Source organism: Syngnathus leptorhynchus, chromosome 3 (assembly GCF_054491065.1).
Source record: "Syngnathus leptorhynchus isolate UIUO chromosome 3, UIUO_Slep, whole genome shotgun sequence".
Lineage (NCBI taxonomy): Eukaryota > Metazoa > Chordata > Actinopteri > Syngnathiformes > Syngnathidae > Syngnathus > Syngnathus leptorhynchus.
Genome location: NC_141197.1, coordinates 15577794 through 15595178, shown reverse-complemented (window position 1 = coordinate 15595178; position 17385 = coordinate 15577794). Strand labels below are relative to the sequence as shown.

Below are 17385 nucleotides of genomic sequence, written 5' to 3'. Positions count from 1 at the left end.
GGTAAGACAGTGTGATGGAATTCCGTATATTTGCCACACAGTTCCTTACTCCCACATTGCAAATACATGCATTCGTGGAGTCAAATTATAAATGAAGATTACGGCTGTGTGATGCAAAGCAGATTAGCGGTGTAATTAGTCCGAACGAGAAGTTTGTACATGGCTTGCGCTAATGCTCACCTGGAGCCCAAGACACCGCTGAGCTCATCCAACACTGTGTTGAGTTTGTTCTGCAGCTCCTTGAGCAGGTCACTGGCCTCTGCATCCAGCTGTCGCGGTACAAGAAGAAGATGGACAGTTACTGCATGGTTGCACTCTACAGAGCTGCCACACCGCCTTACAACTCTGCAGGATGCCTTAGCTGGAATGAAAAGGGGTGGGGGGAAGGGGTTTGGTAACCTGTTTGCCTCCCGCTCGATCTACGTGCCATCTGTGCCGAGCGTCGCTCTGAATACAAATGGATGGCTCCGAGCCGAGCGTGGCCATAAGACATGGTGTTGGCAAAGAAGAAGCAGCCAGCTAGAAGGCGTACACATGGGTGACGCCGCGTGCACTAGTGCGTGCCGTACAGTAGTCACAGCTGAGAAGGTAGGGGATCAAGGAAAGAATAAGGCAGTGAATTCCTATATGGTCTTAAATGAGTCTGTCATGTTTTCCCTTTTCAGTTGGCCATTAAAGAAAAAAATACGGTATAAGCTGGGGAAATAGGCCACGCAACAAAAACAGCCATCTATTCACTATCTGAGCCACTTCATTTGGATTCCTAATGCAAAATGCAAAGACCGAGCGATGCGCCGATTCGCATCAATGTCCTGGCGACTGTAGTTGGTTGGTAGGAACAAAACATTGGTTTATAAGTACTGATACCCTAACAAGATGATTAGCAGGGTAAACAAAAACAAGATGATCCAATTGAAGTTGAGAATTAAATAACATATGTACACTGTCAGATGTTATCGTTCTCTTGTTCTGATTCAGTCATATATTTGATGCACTACTGCCTGGCTGCCCGACGGTCACAAGTAGCAGATGTTGGTGCTCACCCTTGAACTCAGCTTAGAAAGCTTTTTCTTGGGGGTTCTTTCTACAATTCTTTTTTTGTTTTTACAGTTTACATTTTGTAGAAACCCAGTGATAGTCTTGGTACTATGCTGATTTATTATAGCTCAAAACAGTGAGGAAGCATCTGTCACAATGGCCTGGTCAACATTTTTTGCTTGACCTTCAATCTGTTGTCTGGTAGTCTTTGGAATAGATTTTTTTTTCTCTGAGAATCTTAGTGAGGACAATACAAGCTTGGTGTTTTATACCCAATGAAACTGTCATACCCTGGGAGCTGAAAATTAAATTCTGGCTTCAAATGATCATTGAGACTTTGGTCAGAGGTTACAGTCTTGCCTGTAATGTCGTTTTCTGAGAGGTCGTCACAGATCTTCCATATCATCTGCGGGTCATGTCTGTGTAGCTTCTTTTTCACATTTTCTTTCAAGAAAGACTACGAATCCTTTAGTCCTGTCGGTTTTCCGATAAAGTTTCGAGAAAAAAACATTCGGAAGTAATTTAAATACCGTAGTTTCCTTGAATTAGGTATAACTGAATATAACCACAAAATCCTCTTGTATGAATCCTCAAAATCAAAAATGTCCATCCTATTCTGGTAAACTAAGTGAATTCAAAAGAAGCTTTGAATCTGAACTAGCGGTTTGTGGCGGTCACCTCCCGACTGAATAAACTCTCCTTTGGCTTTCAGCCTATCAACAGAAGCCAAGCTTTGCTTTCATTTGCCTGTTTCAACACTTGCTCGTGAGGAGCCATTCTGAATGCAGTTATTGAGTAAATAACGGGTCGATGAACCACTGTTTAAACCAAACATCGCCTACCAAATTCTGAACAATCAAGACTAAAAGCAATCTGTGGATGTCAGGAAACTAGGTCAGCGTCTGCTTGCTGCGTCATAGCTAGGAACGTGAAGTTAGGTGAGTGTTTGTCATGCTCTTGAAATCTTAATGTGAACATTTGTAGCTGTAGCCTGGATGACCTCATCCAAACCACAACCAGACTAACTTAAAATGTTTCTGTGCGGGGCGGGGCGTGGTGGGGGGAGGTGGTCAACAAGCTATGGCGCGTTTCTTTATTTGCCAGTGTTAAAAGACTGGCAAAGAGGTGGGCAGGAAGCAAGATAAAAAAAAAAAAAAAAAAGATGGTAACGCATGTTTTTCCAATCCACTAACCCTACAGTGCCAGTGATGGTGAGGTCGAGCAGCCTGTCCTGAGGGGAGATGGGCAATTCAGATTCCATATGCTCTGTGGCACATGCTGCTGGAAGTGATTCATACTAAAGGGGTGTGGTGGAGTGAGAAAAAGCGCATGACAAGAGGCGGCATTCGTGCTTTTTTTGGACATCATTCGTAAAATGGCGGAAAAATGGCTTTTGGCGGGTCCTGTTACACACACCTTACAGAAGGACACAACCCCCTCCTCCTGGAGAGAGAGAGCACATAAAGGATATTGGGAAAAGAGGAATGGGGTATTGAGAAAGGTGGGGATCATGGACCGGGAGGGTGGGAGGGGGCATTACCATAAAAGACAAAATGCAAGGCGAGACAGAAGGTGTTAGATAGTTCGAGAGAAACATGCACTCAAGTCAGAAGAAACCACAGGGGCTGCATCTCCAGGGTCGGTGGTGAGACGCACACATTTCAAGGGTTTATCTATTTGATAGATTTGGGGGAAATCGAGTCCCGCCTCGCCTATATCTGGAATCCATCAGACAGGGCTTACCTGACCTAAGGTCTTTCTGATTAGGTAATGCAGTACCAGCAAACTGATTGACAAAATTATGTTTAAGGTATGAAGGTAGGGCAAGCAAAACTAGGCAAACAGATCACAGCTGACGAATACAAACCCAGATTTCAGCCTGGGTTTACTAAGTTAAAAAAAATAGCTGCCCATTGACCACAATGACATACCACTCTTTGGCATGGTTGGCGTAGTCACAAATGGGATAAGTGGTGAGCAGTTTGACGATTTGAGATTGCAAGTGGAGATGAGAGTCGGGAATATACGACATTAGCTAACTGACGAGGCAGATTAGTGGACAAGGCTGCTACACGGAGAAAGCGAGCAAAGGATTACAGCACAACACTATCGGGGTCAATGCCTTTTCACTTTCAATAAATGTCACCCAAAATTATCATATACATAATCATGACCTAGCGCTTATTTCTCAGACCGAATGCGCCGGTTTCTGCCTCCATTGCTAGCTGATAGCGAGTCTGTTCTGGTGTCCTTGAAAACGACACGGATTCCCTTCAAAGCATCAGGAATCTGACAACCAACCACTGCGCCTTGTCCTCGTATTTCATTATGAAGGGCAAAAAAAGGCAAAAGAGACAGACCTGCTTGCCTCCCATTGACTCGAACATCTTCTCCAACTGGACTCTGAGCTGCTGAATGTTGTTGAGAAGAATGCAGGGCTGTCGAGAGGGTTAGAAAACAAATGGGCATCAGCGCACAATACATATTTAATGTTTACGTCTCTCTAAAATAAATGACAGCGCCCCACTGCACAGAAGCATCTTGTGAGGTTCGACTCAAATGTCAACAAAAACAAAAACAAAATCACACAATTTGCAATGATCCATCAGTTTGTATTTCCCCGACACATCATCTATACAAGAAATGCGTCTTCACAACATTGTCAGTCAGCGGAGTAACGTAATACCACAGGGAGAAGAATGCCTGCGCTGAATAACCCCGGACAATATCGATTTTTTGTCTCCCTGACAAATTTAACAAATGACGAACATTAATCACAAAACTTTTAATGCTAGCCTGACAGTCATTCTCATTTTTAAGTCTGGCAAACATTCCGCGGTGCTTTTACAAAGGAGGCGAGATGTAATGGATGAAGTTATGATTGTGTTAACCACACAGAAGTGATTGTTGCCTTTCAACCCCCTAAAAGCAGACCGGGCGAACGTTCTGCACATGCAGTAATGACTCCATCTTCCTTTGCAGTTCTCCTTCTTTGGATGGAAGAGCAAATTTGAATTGAGTTGTTAGAGAGTGAAGAAAAGGAATTCTCAGAAGGCTTAACTGGTAGAATAGCGGATGCATCTGTGGAATATGTTTTTTTAAGCTGAATATTTGAGTAATCTTTCTTTATTCATCTCATTGAGGTCCCAGTTTGCCTTGCACTGAAAGTGTTTGCCGAAAATAACAACACCGTGTCGAAGGACTCTGGTAACAACAGTCACTGCTCACCTGTTGTCTGGTTTTGGTCATGTGACGCTCACAAGATGTTTGACTTGTCATCCCCTCGGATCTTGTTTTTAAACTGCCAACATTAGATTAATTGAGATCCAAGTACTAGATATGAAGACATACTGTACATTATTGGAAAGGTTATCGCTGAGCATCTCAGTTTTTTTTTAATCATTGGCCATGTTTGAGGACGGAATTTGTGTTAAGTACGTAGAGATGATTACAGAAGGTTAGCAATGTACAAATTTTGTTTATATTGCTGCCATGGAAACGTAACTTAGTGAAACCAAGGAGCTATTATGTCTCATTTTCTTTTCTAAGTATGTGCCCTGCCAACGACTCACACCCACACATTGTAGCATAATTCTCAACATGTATGGTTCATAACGTTCACAATACAGCATCAAGATGAAAAAGTACATAAATTGGCTACTTTTATAGAACATCTCTTAATCTTCACTGAGTAGCACAATGTGTTCCTGACAGGTTGACTGATTCTATATGCGTGGGGGGTGTTTGTTAGGCCGTTCTTTTTCTGCTCATGACATTTATCAATGCACTGCAACAATACTTGTGAGTATATCTTTGAGTCATCTAATTGCATCTCCGCATTTATCAACTCTGCGTCACAGTACAAAGAAAACAAACATCATTATCGTGATTGCATTGTAGTTGATGGATTACTGCCACCGCACCGCTCGGATGCCTTATAACTTTTTTTTTTCTTTGTCATCCATTTGTCGAACAGGCTAACCATTTTCTCCGGAGTCAAAACATACAGAAATAGTTTGTAACCATTTGATTTATATTTCACTGCCACTGCAAAATACTACTGGGGGTAATTTGGGTCCTAAGAGGGACCCAAAGTTGAATCTTTGCTCATCTGTCACATTAAATCTGACACAGAGGCCAGAAAATACAACAACTTTGGGCCAACAGATGAGTAATTACGCTTTAAAATGCATTAGGGCTCACCGTGCTAAACTCAACCGAGAATAATTCCATTTGCAGTTAAAGTTGGATAGACTTAAAATATTTATCCTAGAATAAAAAGTTGTCACATATTTGCATACAACACAATGCACTTACCACGTTCTCCTTGTTCAAATACAAAGGGAAGTCCTTGGAAATGATTGCACCATACTGCAGAAGCACTTTATTGATAGTCTGCATGAAGGGAGAATGGGAGGGAGAGAATCAGAGTTCTAATTAGAATTCTTTGCCTTTGTCTTTAACGAATCACAGCAATATATTGGAAAAAAATACAAGCAGCTGTCCTCGTAGCATGAAAGATCAATACAGTCAGTACACAATGTGATGCCAGTGGATTTTTTTTTAAACTTGGTTGAAATCAGTAAACATAAAAAGGGTAATCACCTTCACATATATAGCATGTATTTACATTTTATGAGCAACAGTGATGACCTATTTTTTCTAGACTTCTATGATGGTTATGAATGTTATATCAACAAAAACAATATTGAACCAAAGTCTGTACAGTGAATATATAGTAGTAGGCTTTATGATGGCACAGTTTGAACTTGGAACATATTTCGACTTTCTAGTTGAAAAATAGCTTCAAAAAGCAAACAAATCTATTGTCGGACAAGCAATCTGACCTTGGCAAAGCGGCACATGAAGTGAGCCAGGGCCTGGGGGTTTGGACACTCGAGCTTCTTGATGATCTCAAAACTCTGGTTGAGCTGCGTGAACACGTCCACCACAGAACAGGAAAAGAGGGCGTGTTCGGACGTCTGCTGGAACTGCGGAGAGAAACATCAAAATGTAGTCTTGCTTTATCCGAGTGTCATGTCAGTTAGAACTCTGAAAAAACTCGAATCCACTGACTGAGATTTTTTCATGCATCCATCCAAAATTCCTGTCAGCTTTCTTTGATGTATTCACTTTTAATTATCTTTGCAATGATGAATGACAATGATAGCAAACTAATTTGAGCTATGAAAAATAAAAGAGGTCATTTAAATTTTTGTACATTTTTCTTAAAAAATAACTCATAAATCGCATTAATATAAAATATACAGCAATACTGACAGGAAAGAAGGGTGCCAGAAGGCAAACAGATATATTCCTTGTTCTCATTCTCTAATATACTGCCAGCTCCTTTTTATTCTTCCTTGAAATCGCAGTTTGTTTTTGTTTTATTCCGTTCCATTCATATTCTTGTCGTGCGTGCAACCCGAGGCAAAGAGTGTCTCTTGTCTGTGAAAAATTCCTTTTTATCCAAGAGACTCTGTCCTCCTGGAGGAGCACAATTCTTCTTAGCGGGGTTGTCCTTGGTCCATTTAAATAAAGCAAGGAAGTCATTGAGAACTACAAGGCGTTTTTTTTTCTGCTCTCTTTCATTTTTACTCACTCCGTCTTTCTTGTCCCTCTCCAAAGCGCCGTTGAGGAAATCCATGGCCACATCCTCATTCTCGTCGAGCCACTGAATGACAAACGGCTCAAACCACCTCAAGAGAAAATAACAGGTTTGCAATATGTGTCATGATTGTGCTCGGGTGAAGTCAGGTGAAGAAATCGTTAGACTCAACATGGTTTTATTTGAAGTTCATTTTAGAAGACAGCCGTCAGCTTCCACTTTAATAGACGACTTCAATTAGTTGCCTGGTGCAATTTTGCCCTTCAACAAATCCGCTCATCACTAGGTGTCTTTATTAGCATTACGACCGATAGCACCATGTGTCGCGGCAGATGTCTTTTGCACTCATGCATCTTTAAAGTGAAAGTTTATGGTGGTACTTCAACATTTTGAAGTGGTAATATATCCTATGTCTGACTATTCATTTTGGCAAGTGAATATCTTTTCTGCCCAATGTGTTGATATTGAAATGCTGAAGCAGTTTTTGCCAGAATAACTTTTGTAAAAATATTTTATATTAAATATATCAGTATTTTAATGACTGATGGCCAAATACTGTACCAAACAAAAATCTCAAAGGTACTGCTAAACTTCTGCTAATACTTATTTTTATTTTCTGCGACCTACCCCAGGGTTACTTTTCCTTTATGTCCCCCCCTTTTGTGTATTCCATTGAACATTGACATAATTTAATTTATGATTCTCCCGCCAAGAGTATTAAGTCCCAGACAATGTTGCGTCTCCCGCAGTTGTCCAACTGAGCTGATAAATCAGCTGCGCCAAAGTCATTGATTGACGTTCCCCTCCTCTCCGTCATCTTGGAAATGCATTAAACCGTATATTGAACACATGCTTAATTTTCTGCGGCGCCTTAAAGTGGTCTCTGAATTAACGGATGCAAAAATCTTGGCACAGTTTGATCACAATTGAATTCCATAAGGCTATTTCGCACCGATAAATCACAACGACAGCATCGGTTCACCCGTCATCCATTTTGAGTATGTCCAGTGTTTGTACAATTTTAAGAAAAGAGGGCATGTTACTTACAGAGAATATTCTGGAGGAACCCCCTTGAAGGCTGGCAATTCACGCACATATTCATTATGAAACCATTTGACTTTGAAGTGAAGATTCATGTATTCCGTGCTTTTGCATAAGCGGTGCTTATCGTGCTCTGAAATGCAGATTAAAACACAGGGAAGGGAAAAACGGTTAGTGCAAACACTCCATGTCTAAATTGTAAATCTTGCAGAAAAAAGGATGTTAATTTCAACCTATAAAATTATTTTTAAGTCGCTCAAAGTCCAAATAAATGTGCAAACGTATTCACTATAGATACGTATGAGACTTAGGTAGTCGTGTTTGATTTAACACAAACATCTTCACAGGCACAATTATCCCAACAGTCTGCAGCTATTGAAAGCTTTAGAAAATAAAAAGCAGCCAAAAGCTCCCTTTTGAAAAGCTCCAAAGCCCTTGAATGACTCCAGATGAATCCGTCCTTCTTTGGCTGACGTTGCCGCTGAATAATTAAGTGTGGCTCATTTCAGACATTTTGGAACAATTAAACCTTTCTGTGGGATCAGCTCGTGATTGAATGTAGGGATGGTTTCAAAATAAAAAGGTGAAATCCAAACAATGACTTTCAACCATTTACCCCAAAAAATATTTTCAAAGGTTTTTCATGTGACGGTCACTTGTTGCTAGGTACAACTTGTACAGAATGATCATTTTTAGGCCAGTAAAATAATTGCCATAAGAGTTTGATTTTGATTTTGGCGCTGGCCTCAAGACAGAAACAGGAAGTTTGTATGACCAACAGCAACTTTATGGACAACTTTATGATGTTTTTTTGATAGGAGGAGTACACATCAAGTCACTCCCCAACTATAGGAAAAGTGCTCATCTTGAAAAATAGTGCTATATCTAAGTGATTCCAAACGTTTGAATTGTACCCAGTGTATATCTCGCATTTGAAATATGACTAAGACTATAAAAACAGCATATACAGTAAGTGCTGAGCTGTTTTTTTCTTTACGGTCTCTGCAGTGGAACGACAAAGGTAATGGTGCATTTGTTTCGTCTTAAAAAAGACCATTTTAAACCATCACTTGAAATATCCCCTAAAATTGAGACTAAATTGTCTTCATGTTGTGAGTAAGCACCTTTTACTAGCAATGCAGTGACATCATTTCTGCATCAGTCTTTTTCCTCAGCTTTGAATCAGAAAACTTTCTTGGGTTGGCAATAATTATCAATGGAAAGTGGATTGATGTGAATGGAATAGTCTTAACGTCAGAATAATTTTTAGAATATTTTAATTCATCTGCGTTTGTAGCCTTGAATTAGACTTCCAATACAGAACGTCTTGGATTTACAACTGAGTTCTGTTCCAATGGCGGCAATGTAACCTGAATTTTTACATTAGTCACAAACCGATGTAGTTTAATTATACTCATTGTAAATATATGTATGAAAAATCTCTGCTATATGTTAAGCAATCAAATTAGAGCTCGTACGTACGGCGTAGGTAAAAACCGTCGAGACCGTGTTTATGGTCAGGGCATTGTGTCAAACAGAGCTCAAGACGTTAGCAATATGAAGGAATTAATCTATAGCTGCTTTCATTTAGCTCATACCGCCTTGACGTTAACTGAATAGACGGTTGGAATCCAGCTCGTTGCACTCAAGCTGTCACGCCTTAATCCTGATAAGAGCCATGAGTGCTTAGCCTGATGAATAGCGCTAACTAAGCCTGCCATCCTACACTCTTCTTTAAACCCAAAGAAAATATTGCCGGGTGCTTAAAGTTCCATTTTTTGACATACACACGCTTGTTGCATTCAAACAACCAAAGCAATACAGATTCTGAGGGCGATGAGTGGCTTTTACAGGAAAAACATCAAAAAATAGAAGCTGCACAGCAAATGTCACGTTTGTTTTCATTGTCATTTTATCATGAAGCCACAAGTTGTGACACAACAAAAAAGCTCACTCTGCAGTTTGTGGAGCAAAGCTTTTTTATTTCCTTTGCTGCATGCTTTCATTTTTACTTCCAAACTGTTGCGTTCGTTCAAATTGTATATGAATTTTGACAGTTTGGCAGGGATCCCAGGAGCCCCAGTAGAGGACCTTTTTAAAAGCTCTGCAATATCCTTCCTGAAATGAAACCAGACAACGTTTTACAGTTACTTGCCCTCTGGGATCGCTGCTCCCATCCACACCCTACCGTCATGGGCCAATTGCTTTTGACTACACAGAGAAAAGTAAAAGTTCACTTGGTGGAAGATTTGATAGTAGGTTGTTTTTACAAGAAGGCAAATCCAAATCCTCCACAAAAATAACTCACGAGAACTTTATTTTTAAGGTTTTCTTGATAACAGCCGACATCCCTTGAATTTTTACATGAATAGGAAGCTTGAATATGCAGACTCCACACATGTAGGCTAAGATATGAACTCAGAACCTTATACCATGAGGCAGCTGTGCGAACCACTATAGTGCCATGTTCCCAGTTTTGTCCAAACATAAACACAAAGTCACCTGGCAACCTACGAGGAGCAGATGCTTGTTTTAAAGAAAAGGTCAGCAGGTGTTTATCAAGTGTGTGTTTGCATACATTATAACGTCATGAATGTTTTATCCATCCTTCTGAATTCCTTAAGTCAGTACGTTTCAATTGTGGAGTGCAACTGTTCTCGAAATGGTCGGAAAATCACAATAGTGGTTCATGGCACTTTTTAAGTTTATGAAGTTGAGCTCAGTTAAAGCCCCCCCCCCCCTTCATGTCTTCTAAAACCAACCAAAGCAGGCTTGACATAGAAGCTAAAGGGACCTCTTCTTTCATTCATTGGCACTACAGCCCGGGGCCTTGGAATAGAAGGGAGAATCCGAGGGAAATGAAACGAGGCCAGCGGGAGCGGTGCGGTAAAACACGGCTGAGGCTTCGTGACTTCTTCCGAGTGAGTCATCAGCGTCATTTTTAGAAAGGCTTTAAATGATTTACATCCGACAGTTTCAATCGGGAATGTAAGCGACAAGTGACTTTGTTTGTGTATTTAATAATATACCCTACGGCGCAACGCATTAACAATTAAAACAGTTCCTTGCCTTCACTTCATCCACTTACTGGCAATTGTAAGCTGCGGGTACCTAATGAAGTGTCCGGTGAGAACAATCTTCTGAGGCCCGGGCCCGTCACCACGCTTGTACTGTCGCTCGTGAAGGTCAGTCGGTGCATATTCATACTTGCTTATGTAAATCCATTCTCATGAGGTCCTCTCCCGCCGCAACACGGCAAAGCAACCGCCTCCATGCGCATGTTTGAATGTTGAACAAAGACGAGAGAAGGACACCCTGCAATATGCTATTCTCTTTTCTTGACACATCATCCATTTATGTGGTATTTTCCTCAAGTCTCTATTCAGTGGATGGGGAATGTTCAGTTCAAACAATTGTTGCTACGACAGAAAGTGATGGGAATCCCGTACTGATTCCAAAGACAAAGGTTTGTGTAGAGTAGATATCCTGAACTTGGCATTTGCCTTGCTCTTAATGTAGTAATGACTAATCACCACAACAAACAGTATTTTTGTCCTGCTTCATGGTGGTTTTCCAAAACGTTTGGCCGCATGCCTGTAAACAAATGTTCCGTTTCTTGCTAAGCCTGTGATTGGGAAACAAGTTCTTTTGTGACCCCGCTGGTGGTTAAACAATGCCGACTTCCCTGAGGGAGGAGTTGGCTCAGCGTCCCTGGTGAGGATGTCATTTTGTCTGAAGCCCCCCCACCGGGACTGATTGACTCACATGGGACCCATCTTTGTTTCAATATCTTTGATTTAAACGGCCTACGTATGAAATGTCGCGGCTCACTCCAATTAACATCCAGTCATCCTCCACAGGATTGAACGGGCATGCGACTATTTGCAGTTTTTAGCTTGACTCATTTTAAAGCAGCAAAACAAGAACTGTTTTCATGAATACCTTTCATGAATCGATTCAGGAATTGATGCAATTCAGTAGCTAGCTTCTAGTAGCTAGCGCCTTAGTTATCCCTCCCAAGCTCAAAGATGTATTATTTGGTGTTTTGGCAGCCAATTTCAAAACTGGATGACTGGAGGCATATACAAAGCGATAATGCCATTAATTTGTTTTGTGCAAATTGGAATTAAAAAAAAAAGTGGCTTGAGGAAAGAATATTTTTTTTATTGAAGCTGTTGTTTCGAATGTCATTAGGCATACCAGCAACAGCTGCAAATATAATATTTCATGAGATGGTAACCATGTTCCAATTATTTGCCGCCTCCATCGTCCTGATACAGCAACAAAAACAAACATCTTCCTCAAACTCTGATGTCTCTTATAAATGCAAATATAAATTTGCTAACCAAAACAGCAGCACCTACTATATCACGTAAGCTCACTCATTTTGCAACCGATTCTGTGTAGTAATACGCCAGCAACGGAATCTAAAATTCAAAAACCCAGGCCAGACCACACACATTCCATCGAGTACACACTGGCGAAAAAAACAACAAAATGTCGCATGTATAACAAAAATAAAAAAGAGATGAAGTGTAGCAATGGAAAGCTGTGATGAGGTTTGGTGAGACAGACCACAGCGCTGATGAATTCATGCTACGGTAACTACAGCAATACGTCATTCATTTATGTTTAATGAAGCCGCTCCAAAAGGCGGGATATGAGGTAATGGCCGCCAGAGTTTTGCACAGTTAAAAGATGCGCTTTAGTAACGGCGATGAAATATCTTTACGATAGCTTTGCAGCATTTATTCTCTGAGCTTTGAAATATATTCCAGTCCAGCTCTGTTTTAATAAAAGAGCAAGATGAGTTATGGGAACAACTATAATATCAGTATAATATACTGTGCATATTGGGCTGCAGTTCTGAAATGTAATTTGAATTCATTATTTTTTTTTTTATGAATATTTGATCACCTATGGAAAACTACTACGGGTTAACGCTAGTGTATTTGAATTTTGCATACCGAGCTTCTGCACAGAAAAGTCTTTGGGAAGCGAAAGAAACTGTAATTGCCTCGCACTCCAGTCACGTCTACGCCGTAAACAAACATTTTGCAGCTCAAGCGAATGTCACAGCTGGTGATATGCTTTTGGCAATATGTCAAATGTTTTCATTTATTTGAAATGACATCACACAAAAAGTGAATATCAGTGCAGCAACAGGGGACGGGAAAACTCAAGCAGTGCAAACACAACTATCAACAATATTTAAACTCTCCGGGGCTTTTAAGATGGAGGTAAAGCAAAAATAAATACTGTCGGTGTTTTTATTGCGTAATTCTGTTACTATTTCATATTGAGACAAACGCTTGGTGTTGCACTTTTTTTTTTGATTGATTCAAGGTGTTTGTATCAAGTTTTTGTTTGGGTTTTGTTGTTCATTAAATAATCTTCCATGTATTGGATAGTTTACAATAAACTGTGTTTTTACCCATTTTAATTTTCAATAAATCTTTTTCTGTTTAGATTAAAAAAAAAAGCAGGAATTTTTTTATTGCATTTTTTAACTTACTAAATCAACTTCAACAAAATAGTAAAACGACTGAACTCAGTTGGAACAAAATCCATTTTGGAACACTGCTTTGTCTGGATTTCACAACTATTATTGATTTAGGATACAGGTGACATGCATGGTGAGACTTGAGCGGCTTCTTTTTACGTATTTGGGGAAAAAAAAGTGGCCTATGAAATTGACTTTGCACTAAAACCCCCCTCTGTACCGACGAACATACGAATGAGGAAGCACAAGGAAGTGTGCTCATTCATTATTTCACACCCTCCCCTTGTGTCTTTTTATGGCTCTCTTTGTCCTCTCTCTCGCACATTCACATTCACACAGAGATGCTAATATTAGCATCATCCCCGTTTTGTTGTTTTATACTGCCGCACCGCCACCACGGCCCTCTTTGCAGGAAGCAGGAGATGCTTCAAAGCCTTGATTAATTCATGCTCATGTGCTGGCACGCGTGCTCCATCTTCTTATTCTCTCCTATTCATTCTTTCTCTGACGCCACATAGGCGCGCAAACAAACATGGCGGCATCCTTCAGGCTCACTTAGCTCTTCTTGCATAATCTCGACCCCCCCCCCCCTCCGTGACTGACTTCCATTAGGTGTCTGACACCAGCAGCTCAATTCTTCTCACTCCTTGCATCCATTATGGCTCACTGAATGAAACAGTGCTACCTTCAACACTCAAGTGTGAAGACATCCATACGAGGCCCATGGAAAGTAGATGTAGAACAAGCAGCCCCTTATGTATGTCACAACTATAGTGTATATGTGTGTGAACATGTTTTTGTGTGTGTTGTACGGCTGCAATTGGCAGCGCTTTCATTTTGGTAGCTGGTTGCCATAGCAACGCAGGACGGTGTGGCATGGAGAAAGCAGCAGCAGCAGCAGGTACACGCTGTGGCTGTGAGGGCATTAACGACCCTCGATATTTGAGTTTGACATCTCTGACTATCATTATTAGAGGAAATGTGTGCAGAAGGTACACATTTGCACGAAAAAAAAATATATGTATATATATATAAGAAAAATATAGTTAAACATTATATATTTTAAAATATACATGAAATATAATATTCATCCATCCATCCATTTTCTGAACCGCTCTGTCCCCACGGGGGTCGCGGGCGTACTGGAGCCTATCCCAGCCGTCATCGGGCAGTAGGCGGGGGACACCCTGAACCGGTTGTCAGCCAATCGCAGGGCACACAGAGATGAACAACGATCCGCACTTGTACCTAGGGGCAATTTGGAGTCTTCAATCGGCCTACCAAGCATGTTTTCGGGATGGGGGAGGAAACCGGAGTGCCCGGAGAAAACCCACGCGGACACGGGGAGAACATGCAAACTCTACACAGGCAGGGGCGTAGGTGGACTCGAACCCGCACCCTCCTAACTGTGAGGCGGACGTGGTACCCAGTGCGCCACTGAGCCGCCATAATATCATATTATTTATTATAATTAAATAAAAGCCAAAGAAAACAATTAATACATCCATCCAAATTTCAACAGCTTGGAAATCTTTATCCTCATCCTCCATTTGAAATTTTTCGCACAATTTTTTTCTGATTGGCTCATCCTGAGGCATTCGGCATTGTGTGAACACTCGCTGAAGTAACCGCATACGGTTCTTTGCGAGGGTAACAAGATGACCTCAATAAACGGGCTCGTAACTATTTCATTCAGTCAATTAAATGTGGTATTGAAGATGCCAACCTGTCCTTGGTGGCAGGGAAAATGCATCCCGACAGACTGGGAGGCATTCTAGATCCATAAAGGCTGACTTTGACACGAGGGGATCAGGCAAGACAACTGAGGCGCACCTGTGTATAGCATGTGCTATGTGGCGACACCATCTTAAATTGAATATTTGCGCCCTTCCGATCAAAGTCAGTCAAGATTCTCAGACGTTTCAAAAGGGGACTCACACTGGAAATCATCCATTTTTACTTAATTATTTGGAAAATTATAATAATGTATCATCTGTTCATCCATCCATTCCAATACCTTGATTGACAGTTTAAGAAAACAGTTAGCCTAGCTTTTGATACAATATGTAAAAATGTGTATACTTTCAAAGGTGGCGAGCCCCGCATGTGTAGTTTAACACATCTATTGTTAGATTGATTCAAAAGTCTCTTCTGTATCCCACTGACATGCCGCCGATCCACATATCCTGAGGGGGTGTTGATCCGCGGGACTCTCACCTAACAGGAACAGCTTGCTCAATCACCTTCAGGAGGTATTTGCTGTCTTTCGGGGGAATAAGATGTTGTAGCAAGAGCTTTGGCTTTGGGATTTTAAGCTAGAAGCCACGTTTAAACCTGAAGCATCTGTCTAGTGGCATGAAAGCAGCTCAGAGATTTGTTCCGTGATGGCTGCCTCGTTTGAACAAACTCTAATTAGCTTGTTGACACATGACACATTTAAATTAATCAGTTTAATTAAATTGTTGTAATTATTATTTTGAGAAGTTTTGAACTCCCTTTTTCAGGTTTCAATGACAGTCCAGAAAAGTATTGGTATTTTGTTACCACAAAGTGATGGATTATAGAATAGATGGATAGAGTTCATATTCCAGAACCATCTACTACTAATCACTTAGTCACAAATGTGTGCCACAAAATGCTTGGACCAAAAAATAAAATCTGTTACTATTGTGAGCATTTGGATTGTAGCCACAATCAGTTGAAGATCTCGACTCAGATTGTGTGAATCAATAGTGTGTAATCAGTGGGCAGTGTGGATGAGAGCAGCTGATGAGCTCTATTGTGACTACAGCAAATGGACTTGAGGTTAGGATGAATGATGAATGAATGAAATTGTCGATGTTACCTCGTACTTGATGAGCGCATTTAGTAATTAGTGCTTGACGAACAAATTGCTTGAAACTTAAATATAACGAGCCAACATTATTGGTACATTGTATTGTATTGAAATACCAAGCCAATATTTTTTGGAATGTTTTAGACTCACCCTCCATGGCGTACTTCATATCCAGAGCAAAGAGGTTCCATGTAATCTCCGCGCTGATCTTACCCACGTTGAGCTCCTGCGGAAACCTGTCAGAAATTGAAATGGATTATTTTCAAATTCATTGCCTGAGAACTACAACTTCTGCTAGGTGACCCAAGAAGAAACCGTAATGATTTTGCAAAATGATACGGTTGACAAGGTTTCCCGCTGTGTAACAAGATTAAATATTATGACCAGAGAATAAATGAATGTAAAGAATGAATTTATATCATGAGAAATCTTGGATTATTAACAATGGCAGGAATTAATACCCCAAAAGTAAACACGCTGCAATGTCTCCTTTCGTTGCACTGATCAATATCATTGATTAAGTGGCAAATTATGACTGATTCACTTTCACTGATTTTGCATGAAATGCAAAATATCTGCTGATCCGATCCAGCTAATCAGGTCTGTCCCATATGAAACAAACATTAATTATGGGTAATGAAATAAGAATAAATCTGAGATAGAGGCAACCAAACAATCTGATCCTTGGAATTCTGTCGAGTGGCAGTTAGAGGTTGAATGCAAAACATCAGCGGTTTAATTATCTGTCTTCCCGGACAATGATGGGAGGACATTAATACATGAAGGGCTCCCTGGCTGGGGGAAAGGTCAGTTCTCCGGGAAATCCTTCACGTTGATTTTTGCAAGCACAAAGTATTGTTCCCCAGCGGAAAGCATAATGCCTCCGATGTGCAAAATAAACACTAAGCGAGACGAGGAGGCGGATTTGTAATGTGAGCGGCGAACGAAGGAAATAAAAAAACGATCCCTCGAACAATCATTCCTCCTGCTTTCATGTCTATCATGCTTTATACCTTTGGCATACAAAAACAAAATGTAAATCTGTGTGGATGCGTTCTACCGCTATGCGAAGTAAACAATCTATATGCGGGATATCTGTCTTTCTTCGGGAATAGTCTCTAAAGCTTCTAATCTTTTGTGGGCATCATTAAACACGTAGTTATCGCTGCAAGATAAAAATCCATCTTTTCACAATTGAAAACAAATTAAGTTGCTTTTTATTATTTGGCATCAAGCCCACATTAAAGTTTTACCATAAAGGAACGGTTGGGGTCCTTACGGTCCTGAAACTTGACCACAGGAAGAGAAAATGGAGGAAACAGATATAATTATTGCAGAGCTATCATTAGGCAGTGTGGG

The 17385-nt window shown here is 40.6% G+C and overlaps 2 protein-coding genes across 5 annotated transcripts in view; one reads left to right on the top strand and one right to left on the bottom strand.

Annotated features, from left to right (window-relative positions):
- Positions 1–17385, top strand: part of LOC147059488 (uncharacterized) — a 168437-nt gene that overhangs the window by 20468 nt on the left and 130584 nt on the right. For both annotated transcript variants that reach the window (XR_015065688.1, XM_085907955.1), the window contains exon 5: positions 6667–6755. The gene's annotated coding sequence lies outside the window, so the exon portion shown is untranslated. The remainder of the gene's footprint in view (positions 1–6666; positions 6756–17385) is intronic.
- unc13c (unc-13 homolog C (C. elegans)) overlaps positions 1–17385 on the bottom strand; it is a 69859-nt gene that overhangs the window by 10893 nt on the left and 41581 nt on the right. For all 3 annotated transcript variants that reach the window (XM_085907953.1, XM_085907952.1, XM_085907954.1), the window contains 8 exons: positions 16177–16262; positions 7694–7820; positions 6641–6737; positions 5886–6029; positions 5356–5433; positions 3399–3476; positions 2455–2481; positions 181–269 (listed from right to left, as the gene is read on the bottom strand). In XM_085907953.1, the coding sequence (XP_085764079.1) occupies positions 181–269; positions 2455–2481; positions 3399–3476; positions 5356–5433; positions 5886–6029; positions 6641–6737; positions 7694–7820; positions 16177–16262 (726 nt within the window). The remainder of the gene's footprint in view (positions 1–180; positions 270–2454; positions 2482–3398; positions 3477–5355; positions 5434–5885; positions 6030–6640; positions 6738–7693; positions 7821–16176; positions 16263–17385) is intronic.